The sequence below is a fragment of the Vicugna pacos genome, chromosome 20 (assembly GCF_048564905.1).
Source record: "Vicugna pacos chromosome 20, VicPac4, whole genome shotgun sequence".
Taxonomy (NCBI): domain Eukaryota; kingdom Metazoa; phylum Chordata; class Mammalia; order Artiodactyla; family Camelidae; genus Vicugna; species Vicugna pacos.
In genome coordinates, this window is record NC_133006.1 from 8952252 (window position 1) to 8973688 (window position 21437).

Here is a 21437-nt window from a genome sequence, read left to right on the forward strand (position 1 = left end):
AGTTTGAAACCTGCCCATTAGCAATAAATACACGCCTATGTTAATATGCGGGATTCTTTTTATTCTTTAGAAAATCAGCAAGCGGCTTCATCTCTCCAAGGTCAAGCACAGCAAGTTCAATGAATCTGGACAGCTGGTCGTCTTTCATCTCAGCTCGGTGATCTGGTGCTTCTACGTGGTGGTGACGGTGAGCTGCTGGCCTGGGCGCCGTGGCACTGTTGGGGGGGGGGGTGAGTGGTCGAGGTGCTGCCTGACAGCTGGGGAGCGCCACCTTGTCCAAAGATAAACAGCCGTTAAGGTGGTTACGTGATGCTGCAGCGCCGATACCCGAGAGCCGCGTCACTCCGTGTCCCGCCGCAGGGTGCTCCCGCGGCACCGCCCCGTGAGCCGAGTTTTGTGTTCTTTCTGGTACTCGTGTTATGAGTTGAAGAGATCCAGCCTCCAGTGTCACAGCGGCCCCCGTGGTCACGTGACTCCAGGGTGGCCAGGACAAGGCTAGGACCCGAGGGTCTGGTTCTGTTTCACCATGTTGGCCTCCTGCAAGCGAGGCCAGCACCCCCCTGTGCGCGTCAGGTCCTGTGAGAGTCCGCGTGCTTCCCCCAGGTGCCTGGAGGACCAGACAGTCGGTCTACCTCCCCTGCCCGCACAATAAGACTCTTATTTCAAGCAGCCTTTGATACAGCACAGTTCCTTCGTGCAAAGGAATGCGGACAGCCCTCCGGGGTTCGCTGTAACAAGACCCGCTGTAACAGGCCTGTCCCGCTGGGGAGTTTTAATTAGCGCCGCCCCCTCCCCGCCGACCCGGAGCACCTTCTGGCTGCAACCTGGTCTCTTCCTCAGAAGCTAGAATTATCCGGTGAGAAATCCAGGCCCAGGGCTTGGACAACTCAGCAACCCTGTGACCTTTTTAGAAGCTTCCCACCCTGCTTCCCGGACCCCTCATCCCGTTCCTTTTCCTTAGTGACGGTGGTGAGCTCTCCCGTCCTCAGGACTCTGGACTCATTCTCAGAGCCGGAGTCGGCGTGCCTTTTGTATGTTGCCTTTATTTCTATTCTCGTTTGATCAGAGAACACTTCGGATTTTAAAGGCAGGGCCCGAGGCATCTGCCCTCTGGAGCTGGCCTGCCTCGTTACACTGGCCCGGGAGGACTCCAGTGCGGTCTGCTGAGTGGTGCCCGCTGCCCTTGCACCGCCCGCCCCCCAGCCCCGGGTCCTCTTGGCTCATCTCTCTGGGCCTCAGCCCTCTCCCAGCTCTGGGTGTGTTGTTCGCATGGCCCCCGGAGACCCTCGGCTGCTCCAAGGCATAACAGCCCTCAGGTCCCACAGACACTCCCAGGTCTCACGGGCCCTCCCAGAGAGGTGTGGCCTCACCTCGGAATCACTTTTGTCCTTTCTGCCTCACCCCCATGTCCACCCCAGCTGTGACCTGGTCAGCCTGATCCATTGACCGACAGCCAGGTGACGTGCCCCCGGTCCCCGCGGGTGAGATGCTCCCTGCCGTGTCTCGGCTTCCCCCGGGCCATCAGGGGCTCGGAGAGGATGCTGCTCTTTCGTCTGCAGCTGTGGCTCTTTCCAGCGAATGCTCCTAGCAGGCTTTTCCTGTGGTGACAGCCAATTCTCTGCTCAGCATCTCCAGCAGGAAATAAAGACCAAGGGACCCTGGAAAGCACCCGGGACCCCAGGTCCGGAGAACTCCATGTGGCTCTGCAGCCTACCTACTCCTTCAGACGGGGTGTTTTTTAAATCCTACGTTTCTGTTATGATTCTTCTCTCTCTTTCACCCTCCAGTCAGTTCATCAGCAGGCCCTGCTGCCGCCAGGCCAGTGGTCTCTCTAGGGGACACTTGACAGTATGCTTCTGACGTCTAGTGGGTGGAGGTCAGGGATGCTGCTGGGTGGCAGGCTGGTCCCCACAGCAGAGACTAGCCTGGCCCCGGATGTTGGGAGTGCCACAGTTGGGAACCCTGATCTATAATCCAGGCCACCGTCGCCTCTGGCTGGACCACTTCTAGAAGGAGGCTGTTTCCACTCCTGTGCCTTCCCACCCCAGTCCATCGTCTGCTCAGCCAGACAGATGTTTTTAGAACCTAAACGAAATCACACATCCACTGCTTACAAGCCCCGGTCCTGCTTGTGGTGGCATCACGCCTCTTCCACAGGCCCGAGCTCTGGGTCCTGCCAGCCCGGCCTGTCTCACCTGCCCGGCCTGGCCCGGCCCCACCTCTTATCTCTGCCCTTCTGTCTCTCCTCGTGCTCCTGCCTCCTGGGCTTGGCACAGGTGGTCCTTCTGCTGGAACGCTCCATCCCGACACCCATGGCTGCCGCCTCCTTGCCCTCCAAGTCTCTGCCCAGACGTCATCTCCGCCGAGAACTCCCCCCACCACTCGTACTTGCTGCACCACATCCTTTTCTGGGGAGTTTCTTGTTTGCGTGTGGATTCTCTGCTGTCTGCCTCTCCCGGTAGACTCTGCGCCCCTGGGGGCAGGCCTGGGACTCACTGCTGGACCCCGGGCACGGTTCCCGGCCTGCACCAAGTGATCGCCCAGGTGCTGTTGTGAGAGGGAATAAATGAGCAGCACATGCATCTTCTTGCTCCAACCTTCGACGGTTTTTAAAGTAATGAATTGCTTGTTTTTATGAACATCATAGATGATCTCTTTTTATAAAAGTGCGGCATCCATAGAAGTTGGAAAAAGAAAGTCAGAGTTGACCCTCAGTCCCTCCCCCATGAAATGACCCGTTTTTATCTTGGTGTTGGATCCAGACATTTCTCTCTGCATTTATCCAAGCAGGGCAATGGGACTATGGAGGGGCCGACAGTTTTATAAGAATGTCAACCTCCGGCCTTTAATCTAGCTCTGAACTACTGTTCATTGTTCAGGTGAAACAAAGAAACAAACTGCTCTGCTGCAGAAAGCAGGGTGGGTGGGTGCCTGGGCCCCCTGCCTGGCTTCCCCGGGAAGCATCCCTGGGCCGTCTGAAGGCGGCAGCCGGTGCTCAGGGAGAGGAGCGCTCTTAGTCTAGGTGCGCGGTCGGGGCTCCTCCTGACACACTGACTGCTCTGAGCCGGACCTAGGCTGTGGGTGTTCCGGAGGACCCGTGGGTCCAGGGAGCAGCCGGCTGTGTCAGGCCTGCACCCTGCTGTTCCTGTGGGGCTCTCTGTCCATCCATCCCCTGGAAAGGAAGGCTGTGGGGGAAGGGAGAGTGCCAGCTCCCTGGGGCCTCCCTGGCTGATCGGCAGAACCAGGCAAGAACAAAGGCTCTCCAAGGTCTCCCAGATGGCGTGCCCGCCGGCGGGTGGGGTCGGGGGTGCGAGCCCACGCTTGGTGTGCTGAGCTCCGAGGGCCCTGGCCCAGGCCTCCCTGGGTGCCTGCCCAGCCCAAGGTCTGGAAAAGACTGTTCTCTGAGCAGTGAGTCATCCTTCCTCTGGCCGCCCGCTCGCCTGCCTCCATGGGACTGCCCCTCGCGGCAGACAGCTCTGCTCTGGGGCGTGTTCTCTGCTGGCTGGTTCAAAGTTCTGACTTCTTGTCTCCCAAGGAAAAGGCCAAGCCAGAGAGGGTCCCTACTTAAAATCACAGCATCATCTGGGCTTTAGATTTCTCTCAGTTCTGCTTTTCTTGGCCAGTCTTTTTTTTTTTTTTTCTTTTTTTCTTTTGGTAGAAATGCTTCTTCCACCTCAGCTGCAGAAGTACCATTTTCCTCCTTAAATACATTGGTACATCCTCTTGGAAGGAACATCCTCCCAGCTCTAAATTTCCCTGAAATGGGGTGGGAGGTGAACCTCTGTGTTCCCGGGGTGGGCGTCTGATGCAGGCGGGTGTGTGGACGGCAGATGGGGTGGCCTGGTCCCTCTTCCCACCCCTGCACCCCCAGAGCCTCCCACCTCTGCCAGACTGTGAGGAGGGGTAGAAATGAGGCTGAGAGGGTTTGGGGGAGACCCTTTCCTTCAAACCTAAGTGACCATAACTGTACTGGGATGCATGCCTTATTGGTCCCACGATGTGGGTTTGGGGCCATGGACCACACTCATAGCATCCAGGGTGTTTAGTGACTTGAGGGCCGGTGGAGCAGCCCTCCTGTGGGTCACCTGCAGGGCTCTTCTCTCAACCGCTGGGAGCACAGCCCCCGCCCTGAGCCTCAGTGCCTGCATCTGAGGCTCTGGACCTCCTGTCAGAGCCACCAGCTGGCTCACCAGTTGTTGGACCAGGAGGCTGGTGGTGGAGCTCAGATTTGAGTTGTGCGGCTGAGAAACCACCTCGTGTCAGGATCTTCTTCCTGTCTTCTCCCTCCTTCCCCTGTTTCTAAAAGGAGGTCACGCTGACATAGCCATCTCCACCCTCCCTGAGTGTGGTGTCAGCCTCCTCTTGCTCATGTGGACTGTTTCCTCGTGTGCTTCGTCATCTTGGATTGTAAGCTCATCTTTAGCAAGGCTGTGTAAGAACCCTGTGCATCCTTCAGGGAGAGCCTGTCCCAATGGTGTCCCTGGTCCACAGTATTGTTAATGCTGATTTCTTTACTAGTCAGCCATAAAAAAGAATAAAATAATGCCATTTGCAGCAACATGGATGGACCTGGAGATTGTCACACTAAGTGAAGTAAGTCAGAGAAAGAGAAACACCATATATCACTCATGTGGAATCTAATAAAAAAAGACACAAATGAACTTATTTACAAAACAGAGACAGACTCACAGACATAGAAGACAAACTTATAATTACCAGGGGGCAAAGGGAATGGGGAAAGATAAATTGGGAGTTTGAGATTTGCAGATACTAAGTATTGTATATAAAATAGATAAAATACAAGGTCTTTAGAGCACAGGGAACTATATTCAAGATCTTGTAGCAACCTGTGGTGAAAAAGAATATGAAAAGGAATCTATGTATGTGTATGTATGGCTGAAACATCATGCTGGACACCAGATACTGACACAACATTATAAACCAACTCTACTTCAATTAAAAAGAAATACTGATTTCTCAGTGTAGGGGCTCCCAGACACACAGGTGATAGACATTTGAGCTCCAGACTCATGTGACAGTGAGCCTGGGATTACAGACCTTCAGGATCACATTTTTGTTCCCATCCTGAGCCCAGGGTGAGCAGACATCGTCCTCTTGTCCCAGGGCTGGTCGTCAGCCTCTTCGTGTCCCCTTTCTCTGAGAGGGTGGCCCTGTAAGGGTCTTCCATCCCACAGCCTCACCTCCCTGCTCTGGCTTTTCCTCCCCTCTTGGGCCCCAGGGGCTTTGCATTTAAAAGAGCATTTGTTAGATTTCACCCTGTGTGTCCAGACTGCTCTGTGATGGGAGGGTCTTCTGGTGGCCTCCCTGCTCCGGCAGGGACCCTGGGCTTTAGGCTGCAGATGCGAAGAAGGGCCAGAAAGGAGCCCAGCCTGACGACCATGCGAGGTCCTGGCGGCACCCCCCCCTCCCCGTCCCCTGCCCCAGCCAGTGATAAGGGTCACACTCGGGAGGCTGTGGGGTCCTGCCATTCCTTTTATTTCTGGGTTTGTGAAAGGCCACAGCGGGCTTGCTGTTTGCCCAGCGGGTGGTGATCCTGACGTCCATTTGCTTGTTCATCCTACAAGCACTTCCTGAGTGTTTGCATGCCAGGCATCATGCTCGGCGCTGTCACACAAACATGAACTGTCACATTTATTCCTAACAATAGCTCTGGGAGGGTATTTTTATCCTTGTTTGACCTGTGAGCCAACTGAAGCTCAGGGAGGCCAGCTGCTCAGAGGATGCAGCTAGTATGGGCGGGGCCTCCCGGCCCCAGGGCAGGGTCTCCCTCCTCCTCTGGCTGGGTCAGGATGGAGAGACCCGCCAAGCGCCAGAGGGTCTTTGTGTTCAGGGTTCCTGTTCCTTCCACTTTCTGGGCGCTGGGTGCGCCCCTGACCCCTGGGCCCCAGCAGGCTTCACTTTCCTGTCTCTTCTCACCCTCTTCTCACCCTGCAGGAAGGATACTTAACAAACCCAAGGAGCCTCTGGGAAGACTACCCACACGTGTACCTCCCGTGAGTACTGCCACTCTGGCCCCCAGGGGGCAGCGGGCGCGGGCACTGCCTTCTTGCCCCAGACCGTGGCCAGCACACGGGGCCGGCTGGCCCGAGGCCCAGAGCACACCCCGAGCCTGTTAGGGCCCCGTGTGGGGAGGCAGACTCATCTGGGAGCTGCTGCTTCCTCGTGTGCATGATGGGAGAATCCCGAAATGAAGTGTCACCTGCACGAGCCCTGTCCCCTCAACACGTGGATTTGGAGGGGCCACGTCAGGTCTGTGGCAGGTTCCTAAGCGCAAGGGACGAGCGGGGAGCAGGGCCTCTCCACAAAGCTCTCTGGGCTGTGTGCCTTCGGGCACCTGCTCCCTCTCACCCCCTCCTCTCGTGCTCGGGGTGGGCCACCAGGAGGACAGAGCTGGGCCCATGTCCTTCAGAAGCCACCTTGGCCCCTCCCAAGGCCCCCAGGACAGAGGCTTGGCTGAATTAGGTCCTTCCTTCCTTAGTACGTGCATCACATCCACCACCATCTTCTCCACCCACAGTGTTGTGGAATCAGCCCCCTCCTCAGCCTTTCCTCCTCCAGGCCCAAGACTCTCCCCCTCTGCTCTTTTCATCCTTTTTGTGTCCTTCCATGGACTTCGGTGTCCCTCCATGTGGTCTCATCTGTGGAGCAGCGTCCTCCCTCCCCGTCCCTCCTCCTCCCTCCTGGACCAGTTCCTCACACCCCGTGGTCCTGCCCCGCGACCCTCCCACCCCAGGGCTTGACAACCCCCTGCTGGGACTTCCTCCCTCCCTCCGGGTGACCGCTCCCTGTCCCCAGCTTCCAGGTGAAGTTCTTCTACCTGTGCCAGCTGGCCTACTGGCTGCACGCGCTCCCTGAGCTCTACTTCCAGAAGGTACGGAAGGTGAGTGCTGGCGCCCGTCCCCCCGCCGTCCCCAGCGGCACCCCAGCGCCCCCTCGGGCAGGCTAGGCGTGGGTGGAGAAGCGGGCGGGTGAGAGGCTGGGCCAGCCCCTGTCCGGGTCTCCCTGACGTCCTCCGGGAGGGGTCTCCTGCCCGTCTCCCACAGGACACGGGGCGGTGGGGAGGCTCGGGGGGAGACCAGACTCTCGTCTTCTGGAGAGTGGGTGGAGATGTCTTTGCCTTTCCCACGGTCTTTTTTTTTTTCAAGCGTCCCTCTGACTTATTTCCAAAAGCCCTGTTTCCCCGTGCCCGTCTCTTCTTTCTCGCCCCAGCCTGTTAGAGCAGCCGAGCCCCGCGGTGGTGGGGAGGGAGGCGGCCGCCCGCCTTGTCCCCCTGCTGCTGGGGGCGGGGACGAGCTGCACCTTTGCCTGTCTCCTGCAGGAGGAGGTTCCCCGGCAGCTCCAGTACATCTGCCTGTACCTGGTCCACATAGCGGGCGCGTACCTCCTAAAGTGAGTGAGACCCCGGAGCCGGCCAGATCTCCCTGCCCTTCACGTCCACGCATCGCTCCACACGGCCCTTCAGTCAGGAGGCATTTATTAGATGCCTTCTAAGTGCCAGGCACCGTCCCAAGACCCGGGAATGCACAGATGGATGGTTCCTTTATGTTTACTGGGTTATCCTCAGCCGGGTAGGAGACGCAGTTACACAGACAAGGGCCTGAGTGGGACAAGCCCTGTGCTACCATGTGGACCATCTGCCCTGGGAGCCCAGAGCAAGGACCACCTCAACCCGAGACAGAGTCAGGGACAGCCCCTGGGACGGGGGCCCATGAACCATGGCTTTGCAGGCTGAAGGCGGTCTGAGCCCGGCCCCTGCCTCGCGCGTCCAGTGCAGGACCCCCCAGAGCTGCAGCCCTGGCCTCCCCCCCACTTTGGTCCCTTTGGTTTGTAATGAAACGTAGAGGTGTCCCTGCTTGGTTGTTCTGAAGTCGCAAGAGCGGCCATCGCCTTGAGCGTCACTGCTGTGAAGAGTCACTGCTGAGCGGGCTGTGTGGTTCCAGTTCGGCGTCTCCTTGGGCTTTGTGCAGTAAAGGGCCCCCCGCCACACACACACCGTACTTGATCTAGGAGTTTGAGAGCTTGCGCTGTGTAACCTGTTAGGCACCCAGAGGTCCTGGGTCCGCAGGGCAGGCATCCCGTGAGGATGACTGATGTAGGGGATGGAGCCACATCCGCTCTCCTGTCTCTGGAGGGCGAGAGCAGCGTCCATGCCTCGATGGGACTCTGAGGGGCAGAGGCCGTGTGAGGCCAGCTCTGCTCTTGTGCTGGGGGCTCCTGTGCTGCGTGTGGGGTGGGTCTGAGGAAGCTAGCCTGCGGTCACCTGGTGGTGTGCGAGGACCGCCGTGAGAGGGTACAGACAGGACCACCACCAAGGAGAGCTTCCTGCCGTAGCATCACCCCTCTCCCAGACATGGGCAATGCCCTGAGATCTGCTTCCCCACATCTGACGTGTCCGGGGATGGAGAAGCGTGGGGTCTGACCGCGACTGGGCCGAGTCCTGTGAACTCTTGTTCTGGAAAGAGACTAGAATTGAGAGGGTGGGGGCGGTGGGTCCTCCAAGGTGATGCCGTCCCATCCCCAGCGAAGCTGGCCCATCTCAAGGAGCAGCTGCCCACCTCTGCCCACCGAGGGGGCCCCTCCTTGCCCCTCCATCCTTGCTCTAGTTTTTAGCAGTGAGTGAGTGTGGGGAGAGGAGAGACCCCCAGCTGCAGGATTTCCCACGGAGGATAGACCATTGAAAAGCCCAGCCACGTGGGGTCTTGTCTGGAGACAGCTTGGCGTTGGGGCCCCGCCTGCAGTTACCTCTGGTTGAAGGCAGACCAAGCCCTGCTCTCCTGGGGCATCTGTCTCGTGGGAGGAGACCACACATAAGGAAACGAATCAGCAGGGTTTCCCATGGGGCTAAGTGTGGAGAAGAAAATAACACAGTGATGGGATGCAGAGACTGGTCCAGTGGGCCACTGTGTGGGGAGAGGCCCCCTCTGAGGAGGGGACTGGGTCACGGAGTGAGTGACAGAGCCAGGCAGGGGGAGAAAGAGCTGGCAGGACGGGGGGCCGCAGGTGCCCGGCCCTGAGGTGGGAGCGGGGCTGGGAAGCGAGGTTTGGGATGGTCAGGGGCCGTCCTGTTGGATGTCCTCGTCCACAGGGAGACACTGGGCAGATTCCACGTCTCTCTCTTGACCGTTCTCAGGATCCAGTGACCATCCTGATCGGTTCTGCACTTCTTTGGTCCCCCTGGGTGGAATCTTGGGGTCCCTCTTCATCACGGCCCACGGGCGTGCCCCCAGTGTCCCCCTGACTTCCCGAGGCCCTGCCTGCTGAGCGGGGTCTGGAACTTCACTTCGCAACCTTCTTGCACGTGTCTGAGCTCCAGCCGACCGTCGGCAGCAAACTGCCTAGGGAGTCAGTGGGAGCATCGTGCCCGGAAGTGAGCGGGGAGACAGGTCAGCAGTGCTGGTGTTTTAAGAGGTCGGTTCACCGGCACCTGTTTTTGCGTTGTGCTAAGTTTTGCTCCCTTGAGTACCTCTTAGCTGTGAAGACTTGGACGATAAAAAGTCAGGTGGTGGGAATCCCTTGTATTTCTACATGCAGAGCTCACAGCTTTTCTGTGCTTGGTCCTGGGCCAAGAGATGAAGGCTGGGTGACAGGTGCTGTGCAGAGTCAGCCAGGTCCGCGGTGGGAGTGGGCCGGGGCGTCGAGCCCCAGGCAGCACAGGGGAAAGGCCAGGGGGCGGTGTTAGGAAAATTCTCCAAGGCGCGAGGCCAGACTGGACCCGGAAGGGTGGGGCGGGGTCCCGGGGCGGTGGGAGTGGAGAACAGAGCCCGGCGTCTTGGGGGTGGGGGTACTGTGAGCCTGCCCTGTGTGTCCCCAGCCTGAGCCGCCTGGGCCTGGTCCTGCTCCTGCTGCACTACTCCACCGAGTTCCTCTTCCACGCCGCCCGCCTCTGCTACTTCGCAGATGAGAACAACGAGAAGCTGTGAGTGGAGCGGATGGGGGCCCGGGGGTGGGAGGGCCCTGGCCTGGGCGTCACCCGCCCCACTCCCGACCTGTGGGCAGCGCCCCCAGGTTTTTCCCCCCGGAGCATCTTATTCCAGCAGCCTCATCCCTCAGGCGTCATCCTCAGCCGCCCTGGGGCCCTGCCCCCTTGGGCCCCTGTCCCCTTGGGCCCCGGGCTGATGTGCTCTGCCCGCTCCTCGCGCAGGTTTAGCGCCTGGGCTGCAGTATTCGGGCTCACGCGCCTCTGCATCCTCACCCTCGCGGTGCTGGCCATCGGCTTTGGCCTCGCTCGCATGGAAAACCAGGCCTTCGACCCCGAGAAAGGGAACTTCAACACATTACTTTGCAGGTGAGTTGGGCAGAGGCCCCGGCTCCCAGAGCACTGCCAGGAGCTCCCCGAACTCAGCACAGCTTCCCCGAAGGTCAGGAGGCAGCAGACCCCTGGGTCTCCCCTGCCCCCTTGGGTTTAGGTGGGAATCTCTGCCATCAGGCCGGAGGGGAGAGGAGACACCAGCCTCCTGCCCCCATCACAGCCGTCTTCCCTGCCTGGCCCTGCCCTGTCGGGCTGCAGGCCAGGTCCCAGTGTCGGCGGGCGTCCCTCCCCGGGCCCAGTGCCTCCTGGTGGGTACAGGGTTCACATCAGCCTCTCGGTTGTCTGACGACCACGCGTGGGCTCTTGACAGTGTGTTCTCAATGGCTTGGCCGATGGTCTCTCACAGAGGCCAGGGGGCAGCGAGGGGGCCTGGCAGGGTCAGAGAACAGAGGTTCAGGCTGCTCGGGTTGTACATGGCTGGCTGGGTGAGAAGTTGATCTTCTGGAATTACCGCTGCTGTTGAATCATAATTCCACTCATCTGAATCCTCTCGATGTGCGTGGAGCTCACAACCAGCTGCGTTCTGTGCTGTGGAGCCCCGCCCAGGCAGTGTGGCTGGAGCTGGGCCCCCATCTGTCACCTCCTCCCACCACGCTCTTCCTGGTGGCCGCGGTGACCTGGGGAGGCGGGGTCCTGGCCCCTCTCCCGGCACACACCCACCTGGCCCGTCCCCCCGCAGGCTGTGCGTGCTGCTGCTGCTGTGCGCCGCCCAGGCCTGGCTCATGTGGCGCTTCATCCACTCCCAGCTGCGACACTGGCGTGAGTACTGGAGCGAGCAGAGCGCCAAGCGCAGGGTCCCCGCCGCCCCCAGGCCGGCAGCCAGGCTCATCAAGAGGGAGTCAGGTGGGTGCTGGGGCCAGGGCGGGGAGAGCGTGTCTGTGTGGTGGTGCCCCCCTGGGGCCTGGACCAGCCCTGCAGCTCCTCCGTCCTGCCCCCTCCTGAGGCCTGCCGGGGCCTGCCCGGCACGTGGCTGGACCTGGGCCCAGACGGCTTGTGGCGGGGCTGGCGGACAAGGCGGGGCCCCTTGCGGGCATGGAGGGCAGGGCAGCAGCTGGGTGGGGCGCTCTGGCAGGAAGCGCATCCTCAGGGTGGCCTCAGGGACCCCATCAGCGCGGCCGCCCGCTCTGTGTCCTCACCTGCCCTCCTGCTCTGCACCCCGGCCTGGCTGCCTCCCAGGTTGTTGCTGGTCCTCCTCTGTCTTCACCCAGGGTGACACAGGGCTGGGGGGAGGTGGGTGGGGGACACCCACGTCTCTGATCCCCGCCACACTCCAGGAACCCCCGCCAAGTCTGGGGGCGCTGCTAGCTGCACGGTCACGTGCAGCCTCGGGGCCTGTCTGCACTGGGCTCCGTGCTCCGCGTCTCCAGCCCGTGTCCAGGTGTGGGAAGGGCTCGGCAGGGGCCGTGTGCACTGGAACCGACGTGTGCGAGGCCGGGGGTGGGTGCAGGCGTGAGGCTGCCGCCAGATGTGCCTCTGACTTGGAGCAAGCACAGGGGGTGTTTTTGACAGTGACTGAAAGGACAGTTCTTCTGCCAGAGGAGAGCCAGGCAAGGAGTCAGGCCCTGTCCCAGCAGCCTCCTGACCTCCGCCTGCCCATCCTCACCTTCCTGAAATGCTGCTGAAGGTGGCTGGTGCCCCACAGGGGCCCAAGGAAGCTGAGGACGAGGGCAGCCCCTGAGTGATTTCAGGGAGGGTCTGGCCCTGGCCTCAGGCCTGGGTGGGCGGACCTCCGCCTGTTCCCAGGTCGTTGTGTGTCACCTCAGCCCCTCCCACTAAAAGACACTCAGAGACCAAGCACCTGAAACATAGCGAGACCCTGGGCCAGGAGGGTATAAGCAGGAGCCCCCGGGGGTGCAGCTGTGGGACTGCCAGGCCCCCGGCCTCCCTCCCCTGCCCTCCTCCCCTGCCCCAGCCCCAGCAGAAACACCATGTCCATCTCCGCCCACTTCCTAGGTTACCACGAAAACGGAGTGGTCAAAGCAGAGAACGGAACCTCCCCACGGACTAAGAAACTCAAGTCTCCTTAAGGCCAAAGTGCTGAGAGCAGGACTCCTCTTGTGGGGGCCCCGCAGGGAGGCGGGGAGCCCCGGCCTCCATTGCTGCCCCCGTCCGGCTCTGGATGCTCCGTCTCAAACAGCAGAAACCTGTCTTCACCCAGGGCCTTTTCCTCTTTTACGTCTTGGCTCGCTCTTCTTCCTCCGTGAACCATTCTCAATAAAACCAAAAGCCTTCCCCTCTCCCCCCTTTGGCCCCCCAGAGCCTCCCCCGTCCTGCGTTGAGCTCTCTGGAAGCCCAGGCTCCGTGGTTACCTTTCTGCTGGCTCCCCGTTTCTCTTTCTCCACGGCTGTTCCTCTCTCTGTTTACTTGTTAATTTGACCTTGTCATGCGAGTTTTCTGTGTCTGATTTTTACCACGCGAGGGGGCTAAGCTTGCAGTACCGGCCATCCGGCACCCAGTGCCGGGACCTGTCCGAGTCCCGGGAGCCTCCGTCGTTGATCCCTGTGTGCATGGACGGCGGTGGAGACCAGCCCCCTGGGATCATCATCTCCTAGGTGCTGATTAACTGAAGAGATGTCTGATTCCAGCTCTGCTCGCACCACCTGGAAGCCTGGCGGGGACACAGCTGGCTGTAAATGCCGAGGCGCTTGGCTTTGGGGCGTGAGGACACGGTGCAGAGGATGGTGGTAACCGTCGGGCCCCGGGACCCAGGAGAGCATCCCGGGGCTGGTCCCGGCTGCGAACCCAGCCTGCTCCCTCCCTGTCGGGGAAGTGCGGGAGGAGGACCGGTCTTCATGCCCTGCGGCCCAGCACAGCGACCCGGAGCGGCAGGCCCTTCCCGAAAGGTAACTGACGGCAGAAACGATGGAGGGGATGACCTCGGCCTCCCTTTCTGCGTTGCTCCTCGCAACACTCACCAGCATTCAAACCAAACCAGACAGCAGTTACCGAACTGGCCGGGGACAGGCTGGTTCCAGCCACCCGGTCGGGGTGGCCTTGCACGGGACTTCACCTCTCTTGCTGCAGAGACATTAGCCCCCAGGGGCCCCAGGGAGGGTCACCTGGGCCCCTCGCTCGCCGGCCCCACCTGTTGAGTGTCCCTTGGCATGGTCATCATTGTCTTGCCGTTTGCTGAGCATGCACCCACAGCATTTAGACGGTTTGAAAGGAGGCCGACTGAGTCGCTCTGCTGGTGAGACGGGCAGACCTGGCCCTGCTGATACAAGTCTTTGCGCCCCCTTCCTGCCCGGGTTCGTTGCCTTCCCCTACCCAAAGGCAGGGCCTCCAGGCTCCATGGTGCCTCGTGAGGACTCCGGAGGGAAGCAAGGCTCTCAGTAAGGAGGCCGGGATGCTGTGTGGATGTGGCGGGGCGCCGTTCCTGTGGGCACAGGAGTGTTGGCGTCATGTGATGTTCTGGTCCTCTTCCTGACATCACAGTAGAAACCAAACCTTGGATTTTTACCCCGGGGATGGGACGGGTGGGTCTTTTCATCAAAGCAGCGCCCTTCCACAGGTCACTTGCATCAGAGAGGTTTTAATCTACCAGTGCCTGGGGATTTGCTGCATAACACCATGGTCGCCTCTCATCTCTCTGTGCAGGAGAAGGCCGTGGTGATGGGAAGGACCTCTCTTCTGGTCACCCATGAGGAGGGACAGTGCTTTTGCAAATGCCAGTTCCTCCCATCCTTCCCCCTCCTTCCTTGACACTTACCTGAGCTGCAGAGCAGAGTGCTGGTGAAAAGGTGGCTTGTACCAACAAGCAGACCCAGTCTGGAACCTCTCAGCCATTTAGTCCAACAGTCCCCAGACCCCTGCAGCTGGAGCTGCGTGCACTCCTATCTTGCCCCGGGGACGCGGGTGCAGCCCAGGTCAGCCTGCAGCCTCCCAAGTCTGCCCAGCAGCCTCGCGCCCTACCCAGTCCTCTCCAGGCTGCGGCTTTGGCCTAGGGGGCCGCCTCCCCCACCCAGAGCCCGGCTGAGCCGTGCCTTCAGCCCGTGCCTGGCCGTGGCCTGGGAGGTGGGGAACTGCAGCTGAGGTCCTGGCATCAGTCAGTGTCCTATCTCCCACATGGAGGTGATTGGTGATTGTCGCCAGAAAACCCGTGCTTGGCTGTCCTCGGTCTCCGGCCGGCCGGCCCCGCAGTGCAGTGTGCCTCACGGTGCCACCAGCCCAGGGCCAGGCTAACTCCCACTGCTTCCTAAAGGACAGAGTCGGTTCCATAATGAGAGTCGGGAAAATCTTTCCTGCTGCATGAACCCCTGTGACCCTGAGTGAGGCCAGCATCACGCAGGCTGCCTTCGGGGATGATTTGAGGGGAGGGTAAGAGGGTCAGGGTCCGTGCTCTGTCACCCCTAGCATGCCTGGCACATTTGTTTCAGAGCCGAGCCCCTGGCAGGTTGGCTCAAAGCATGTTGCCAGGGGCTGAAGTAACTCAATTCTACTTCATCCTGAGAGCGTGCGGAGCTGGCTGGTCCTGATTTGGCACTTTGGCTGTTTTCTTCCTTCCTGGCCAGACACCCCTGGTTGGAGAGGCCGCCGAGCGCCATCAGCCAGGAGGCGAGCAGGTGCTAATCTACCTCAGCGGCCACCGCCCTCCGGCACCGCTGGCCGCGCAGGCGCCCCTCCTGGGGGCCCGGTGATGGGATGTTATTTTTATCCTCGAGGCTCAGATAGCCACACTATTAATAAGTCACACGTGCCCCTTCTGAAGGCAGGGGGCAGGTTGTGGGAGGGGGGGCAGGCCCATTCTGGTCAGTTCCAGTCCCGCGTGTGTCTGGGCCCCAGACCCACACTGTTGCCCCGAGGCAGAGCTGCCAGCATTCCAGAAACCAGAACCGACCCTGGTGCCCTGGCCGCCTCTGCACCCGCAGATGCCCGTCCCGACCGGAATCTGGGGCCAGGAACCCCCCCTGGGGCCAGGCTGGGCGTTCTGGGACACGTGTCTGGATTTGCGCTTGCGACATCTTTCTCGGGACCCTTTGACCTAAGTGCTGAATGAGCGGTAGGGGCAAAGCATGCAACCCCTTCCTGAGAGTCCACAATGGAAAATTCTCTTCCCTGGATGCCTTTTTAAACTCGAAGTGGCTCGCCGCCTCCACCCCGCCTCGGCTTGGGTGTTCTTCCTGGGCGTCAGCCTCCCTGTTGGTTTGTCCTCGCCTGGGGGCTGAGGCGGCAGGGAGGTCTGGACGGACCTCGCTCCCCTGGGGGGAAGTGGGGGCTCAGTGTCCCAAGGGAACAGACTTCCATTCCTGACCGTGGGGAGGCGGGGTGGGGGGGAGCCTCTTTCCCCACCGGAGGGTGTGCCCGTGAGGCCGGACTGCCCGGGGGTCTCTTCCCCAGCTGCCTTCGCAGCTCCCAGCCCTGCCCGGGAGGAGGGGCCTTGGGCATGGCTGGAGGAGGTCGTCCATGATCCTCAGAGCCTAAGTAGTCTGTCCCCGCAGCTGCTGTTGGCCCAGTGAGGAGCCTTCACCAACGAAAACTTTATCCTAGTTCTTGTGTGACTGTGGACCCTTCCTCTCAAAAGGCTGGAAAGGACGACCCGGCCCACGGCCGCCTCCCCCTGACCCGCCTGCTCTCTGCTCTGAGCAGATCTTTGTGTCCGAAGTGCCTTACTTGTGTGGTCCTCTGGCCCCGGGCCTGGTCAAGTCACATGTAAAGGGAACACAGATTGTAACAGTTTTGCCTCATTCGTCACCATACCCCCTCCCCCTTCCCCGCGTTAGGGTCTGTGGTCGTTTCTAGTTTCTCCCTTGTGACCGGGTGGCAGCAGCAGGGGCCTGGAGGCCCCTACCTGCTGGCATGTGCCTGTGAGGGAAGCTCGGGGCTTCCAGGGACACTAGCCCCCAAGCCCAGGCCTCTGGCCCCATGCGGGAGCCCTGCTCTTCCCCCAACATTTGAAGAAAAGGTACCCTTGCTGTAGCCTCCTTTGATCTCTGTTGCTCCCCACTCAGCCCTACGTTTACGCGATCGAGTTTGCCCTTCGCCATCACAGGTGCCCGTGTGACGTGGGTCCGGGTGGGCTGTGGCGGAGTGTGTCCCCCGCCCTCCCATGCAGTGTTACCTTGTGTGAGCAGCAGCTCCCCCTGCCTGCCGGCCTTGTCCTGGCTCCTCCGGGTTGTGCAATAACTCCCAGCCGGTGGTCTTTCCCTCGGCCCTCTGTCCCTCCCTGCCTGGCACTGGGGGGGGGGGTCGTCCCCACAGAAGAAACCCTAGCCGCCCCTCCCCTGTTGCTGTCATTCTCGTGACCCTGGTGGGCGTCTGGCAGTCTCATGGAACCTTGTAGCATCATCTTAGACATCCTTTTTTTCTTTTAAGTCTGTTGAGGAGGAGAGAAACCACCCTCAGGCCGGGGCACTAACAGGCCCGCGTCTGGGAGTGAGGGGTGTGGGGACCCGCGCGGCGTCACCAGCCTCCTGCTGAAAGCGTCCTCGAGTTTCTTGTCCGTGTGGAGCGTTTCCCGGGACTCGGTCCCACGTGGGCAGCCTGTGCACCTGGCGGGATCTGGCTGGCTGCACGTGCCGCCGTTTCCGGGGGTCCAGTCAGGTGTCTGTGGGGTGAGGCTCTGCACCTCGTTTTTCAGTCCCTCGTGTGTAAGAACCTCTGAAGGCCGGGCAGCGGCTGTTGGCGCCCTGAGCACCTCCTGGCGCAAACGTGGGCTGAGTGTCTGCTTTTCTTCGCTAGCCTGTTCATGTTGTGGACCAAATTTCACCGAGGAACTCAAGGAAACCTTGTACCTGCGTATTTATGCTTTCATGTAAAAGGGTCTTGTTTTCTGGCTGTTTTTGCCCGGGGGGGTGGGGATCTTTTTACTTTCAGTGAACCGTTTTTGCAAATCCTTTTCCCACTGTTCCTGTCTGGTTTTAAAACAAATTACAGTTTTGTATGGATTTTTTTTTAAAATGTACATTTTGAAACAAATGATCAACAAATATTTTTGAAATACCTGAATAAAAGGCATAGAATTCTTAGTCTAATTGTCTCGGTATAATTCCTTCTTTCTTTCTTTGGATGCTCACGTTTGCTTTTACTTGAAGAACAAGTTTGCATCAACTCCAGCCTCATTTCAAACATTTTTCACTCAGTTGTTTCTCGTGTGGCTTTTGAGACACACTTCTTCACTGTGGTCAGGCGAGTTGCGGAGTCGGACTTGACTTGAGGGAGGAGGAGCTGGTACGCGGGGCGGTGGGGGTGAGTGGCGTCATTTCTTCCCGCGTCTGTGACAGGAGGGGCGGGGGCGGGCGGCCGCCTCACAGCCGCCCCTGAGCCGCAGGGCACGTTCCAGCCCCGAGGGTGCCTGAAACTGCGGGGGGGGGGGGGTCCTGGGCCCCGAATACACCGTTTTTTCCTATATGCACATACTTGTGACGAACTGCAAGAATTAGGCACGATAGGAGATGAGTAATAATAGAAGAGTTACAACCGCAGCCTGCGGTACCTCACGTGAACGTGGCCCCTCTGCCTTCCTGCACGTCCTCACCGTCTCCTCGGGCCGCCGTGGGAGCCCGAGGCAGTGGCACGGTTGTCAGTTCTGCTGTGTCAGGAGGAAGAGCACCTGCTCCAGGTGGGCCCGCACCCTCGAGCCCTGGCCGTGTGGGTGGCTGGGGACCCGGGGCAGAAGAGGTCAGCACGCTGCTCAGGACGGCGCGCGGTTTAGAACTTTCCGCTTAGTATGTTCACACTGCGGCTGACCGTGGGTGTCTGGATGGGGTGGGGGGACTCCTGTGTCCTGACGTCACTTGGCTGGGAGAAGGTGGTTACGTTTCAGGGTAGCAACGGCGGGTGCTGGTGCTGGACAGGTGTCCTCATGTTAGTTGTGGGTTAGGTGGCCCCAGGCACGGCGGCGTCACTCACATGGCCTGCCTGACCCTGGCTGTCTGCTGTGTCTTCCAGAACTGTCTTCAGGGAGAGCACAGGAGATGAGTCAGAGGTGGCAGTTAGCTAAGGACACCACGGGGCGTGAGGACCAGGCAGGAATGCAGACCCAGGGCGAGCAGCTCTGCGGGAGCAGCAGGGTGACCCCGAGCCCGTGCTCATCTGTGCCCGGTGGGGGCGGTGCTGGCTGTTTGCTGGCTTGTTCCTGCAGGGAGTGGTGCTGGTGAGATTTAGGGACAGTGAATGCTAAGCTCCTGGTACAAATACAGCCTGCGGTGAATTAATTTCTCAAAGGCACTTGCTCATGCTCTTACGGCAGCAGGATACTCACCCTAGTGACCCTGGATGTTCCAGAAACATCTAGAGACATCTTCTCACCTATTAGTCCCAGATGCCCTTACAGCCTATAGATCCACGTCTGAGACACCCCAGTTATTTTCAGGGCCCCTGGTGGCGCAGAGGACAGGCAGCAGGAAGGGATCCGAGAGCGTTTAGGAAGACGAAGTTGGTGGCCACGCCCCCGGAGCTCCGTCGATGGCCAGTAGCTGCTGCCAGTCTTCCTCTTACCTCAAGGCCAGGCTCTCTAAAAGCCGCTTTTCTAAAATTTTTTCCTACTACACATCAAAAAATACATTTTCCATCATGACCCAGGAAATACACACTCATTTCAAACAAGTTTCATGAAACGATAGGTCCGTGCACCACACTCTATCCCCTATCTGATCCCATTTTTAAAATGCAGATCTACGCGTGGGCCTGGAAGCCCAGTTTGGAAAACACGGTATTTCCCTACAGTCTGGGGGCAGCAGCAACACCCCGCACCACGTGATGTCTCTCCTGCCCTCCTGCTCTTAATCTTCTGTACCTGTATCAGTCAGGGTTCCTTCTGCAGACACACAGGACCAGCAGGCTGTATACACACTGAGGGAGGGAGGGACGGATCATGGGGCATTGGCTCCCATAACCCTGGAGGTGGACGAGCTCCCCCCTCTGCAGTCAGCAGACCCAGGAGGGGTGATGGTGTGGTTCCTGTCCCCGGCCAGCAGGCTTGACACCCAGGAAGAGCCAATGCTTCAGTCTGAGTCCAGAAGCAGGAAAACGCTGATGTCAAGTCAGGCAGGAGGAATCCTTTCTCATCAGGGAAGGGTCGGCCTCCTCGTTCTATTCAAGCCTTTAGTGGAGGAGGGAGCAGGCGGGGGGCATCTGCTTTACTCCACCCTCCAACTCACTTGTTAACCTCATCCAGAAACAGCCCCCAAGACACGCCTGAATAAGGTCTGACCTGATGTCCAGGCACCCCACGGCCCAGTCAAGCTGACGCACAAAATTCACCATCACAGTACCCCTAACCCTCCTCCCCAAATAAGGCACTGACCTCAGCTCCTGAGAGAGCCAATTTAATTTAGGATTCAATAGTACTAGTGGTGGCGAAATAGAAGAACCAGAAAAGAAATATTTTAAGAGCTCTGTCAAGAGTACAAGGTATACGCAGGCCCAACCTCCAAAGGCCGTGTTGCATCCTCTCCCCGGCGGGTCAGTTTGAGAAAGCGCGGACAAAGTTGTAGTAGTCGATCTTGTCTTCTCCGTGAGAACACATCCTGATGAGCTGCGGGGGAGAGCGAGGTGGGGGGGACAGATGGGACCGTTAGGGACAGTCCCCACATCCTCTCTGTGACCCAGCTCAGAGTTGTAACCTCACCTGGTTCTGACCTGGTCCTGTGAGCCTGATGGGTAGTCAGACCACCCCCGTCTTACACGTACTGAAATCAAAGCTCACACAGGGTACACAGCCTGCCCCAGGTTTCAGGGCTAACATTTCTATTGATAAAAGCATCATTTCAAAGCATTTTGGTGTTTATACTCAAATACAAGACTGTCCCTCCAGTCTGCACAGAGTAAGGCTCTTATAAGAGCAGGCTGCTGTGATCACAGCCTAAGAGAAAATTCGAGCCATGTCCCTGCTCAAACCATGTCCCCATGAAACTCACCCGTGAGTGGCAGGAAGTACACTGATTCGCCGCGGTTACTTCAAAGACGTGTGTGAATCCACCCGCCCATGCTTTCCTGGTCCCTCCTTCCCTGAAGGCAGCTCCCCCCCCCCCGCCGTCCCATGGCAGGTCACAGGCTGAGTGGTGAGCTGTCAGCCTGAGACTTGGGGACTAAGTGGGCATCTGGCCCGCGTGGACAGTCACCCTCTATCTGCCTCCCCTGTCTTGTCTGAAAAATCCTCATCTCCAAGCTGGTCACAGTGGCCCCAAACCAAAGCCTTCCCTAAATGAGTCTTAACTTCCAAACATCCCTTTTTGCTAAAGTATCATTAGGAAGAAGGTGTACAGCATCTCGATGTTCTTAGTGAGAACGTCTCAATGATAATTGGCCGCAACGGTGGCAGAAAGTTTGTTCTGGCTTCTGGGGCACCCTGGCCAAAGGGGCTGATAACGGAAGAAAGGTGTGAAGTGCCTTCTTCAGCTCACGTGGAAACTCCAGGAGGGGAAGGTCGGGGTCATCCCCCGCAGGCGGACGCCGCGGCCCGGGGCAGTAGTCTTGCCCCTCCCCGGCCAGCCCCATGATGGGCAGAGGTGGGCAGCGGCAGTGAAGGCGTCAGGAACTCCCACCATCCTGCTCAGTCCGGCGTGAATCCACCTCTGGCCCCCCCTTAACGGCCACTCCCCGCAGTCCGGCCCCACCCACTTAGAGAGGTGCCCTCCGACTGCGGTCAGGAAAGAACACCAGTGCCAGAGTCAAGGGCAGATGATCAGGGCTGACAGGCGGTCTCACTGAACACCTCCAGTCTTCCCCAGTTACAACGAAACACGGTGCAGTTGCCTCTGGGAGCGAGTGAGCGGCCCCCGCCCGCAGTCCACCCCGGGTGTAACCCCACTGACCTCCTTGATCAAGGAGTCATCAACTGGGAGCTGCAAGGAGTCGCAGACTTTGAAGAATGTCTCCCTGTCCACGAGTCCCGAGGCCTCCTTGTCGTAAACCTGGAAGGCCTCAGGGATGTTGTCCCTGCACGGGACATCTTTCCGTTGCTTCTGGATCGTGTCTATCAGCATCTCCAGGGCCTGCACGCCTGGGTCCTCTTCCGTTTGCTGGCTGCGGAGAGAGTGAGGAAGTGGCTGGACGTGGGGTTCACTCCTGACCAGTCCTACCTCGGCCACCCAGTTCTCCTGGGAAGTCAGGGAAGCTTCTGAAGATGAACAGCTTTGATGCTAAGCTGACCGATCACTGAGCGCCG

General features: G+C 59.4%; 2 protein-coding genes across 3 annotated transcripts in view; one reads left to right on the forward strand and one right to left on the reverse strand.

The window, feature by feature from the left end:
• Positions 1 to 12719, forward strand: part of TRAM2 (translocation associated membrane protein 2) — a 67412-nt gene extending 54693 nt beyond the window's left edge. Inside the window, exons 4-11 of the mRNA XM_072944813.1 lie at positions 71 to 187; positions 5956 to 6014; positions 6817 to 6901; positions 7340 to 7410; positions 9833 to 9937; positions 10163 to 10306; positions 11010 to 11173; positions 12284 to 12719. Of these exons, the coding sequence (XP_072800914.1) occupies positions 71 to 187; positions 5956 to 6014; positions 6817 to 6901; positions 7340 to 7410; positions 9833 to 9937; positions 10163 to 10306; positions 11010 to 11173; positions 12284 to 12357 (819 nt within the window). The 3' untranslated portion in view covers positions 12358 to 12719. The remainder of the gene's footprint in view (positions 1 to 70; positions 188 to 5955; positions 6015 to 6816; positions 6902 to 7339; positions 7411 to 9832; positions 9938 to 10162; positions 10307 to 11009; positions 11174 to 12283) is intronic.
• Positions 12720 to 19580: 6861 nt separating this feature from the next.
• Positions 19581 to 21437, reverse strand: part of EFHC1 (EF-hand domain containing 1) — a 46514-nt gene continuing 44657 nt past the window's right edge. For both annotated transcript variants that reach the window (XM_006211535.4, XM_072944815.1), the window contains exons 10-11: positions 21085 to 21295; positions 19581 to 19805 (exon numbers count right to left, since the gene is read on the reverse strand). In XM_006211535.4, coding sequence (XP_006211597.1) covers positions 19734 to 19805; positions 21085 to 21295 — 283 coding nt within the window. In that variant the 3' untranslated portion in view covers positions 19581 to 19733. The remainder of the gene's footprint in view (positions 19806 to 21084; positions 21296 to 21437) is intronic.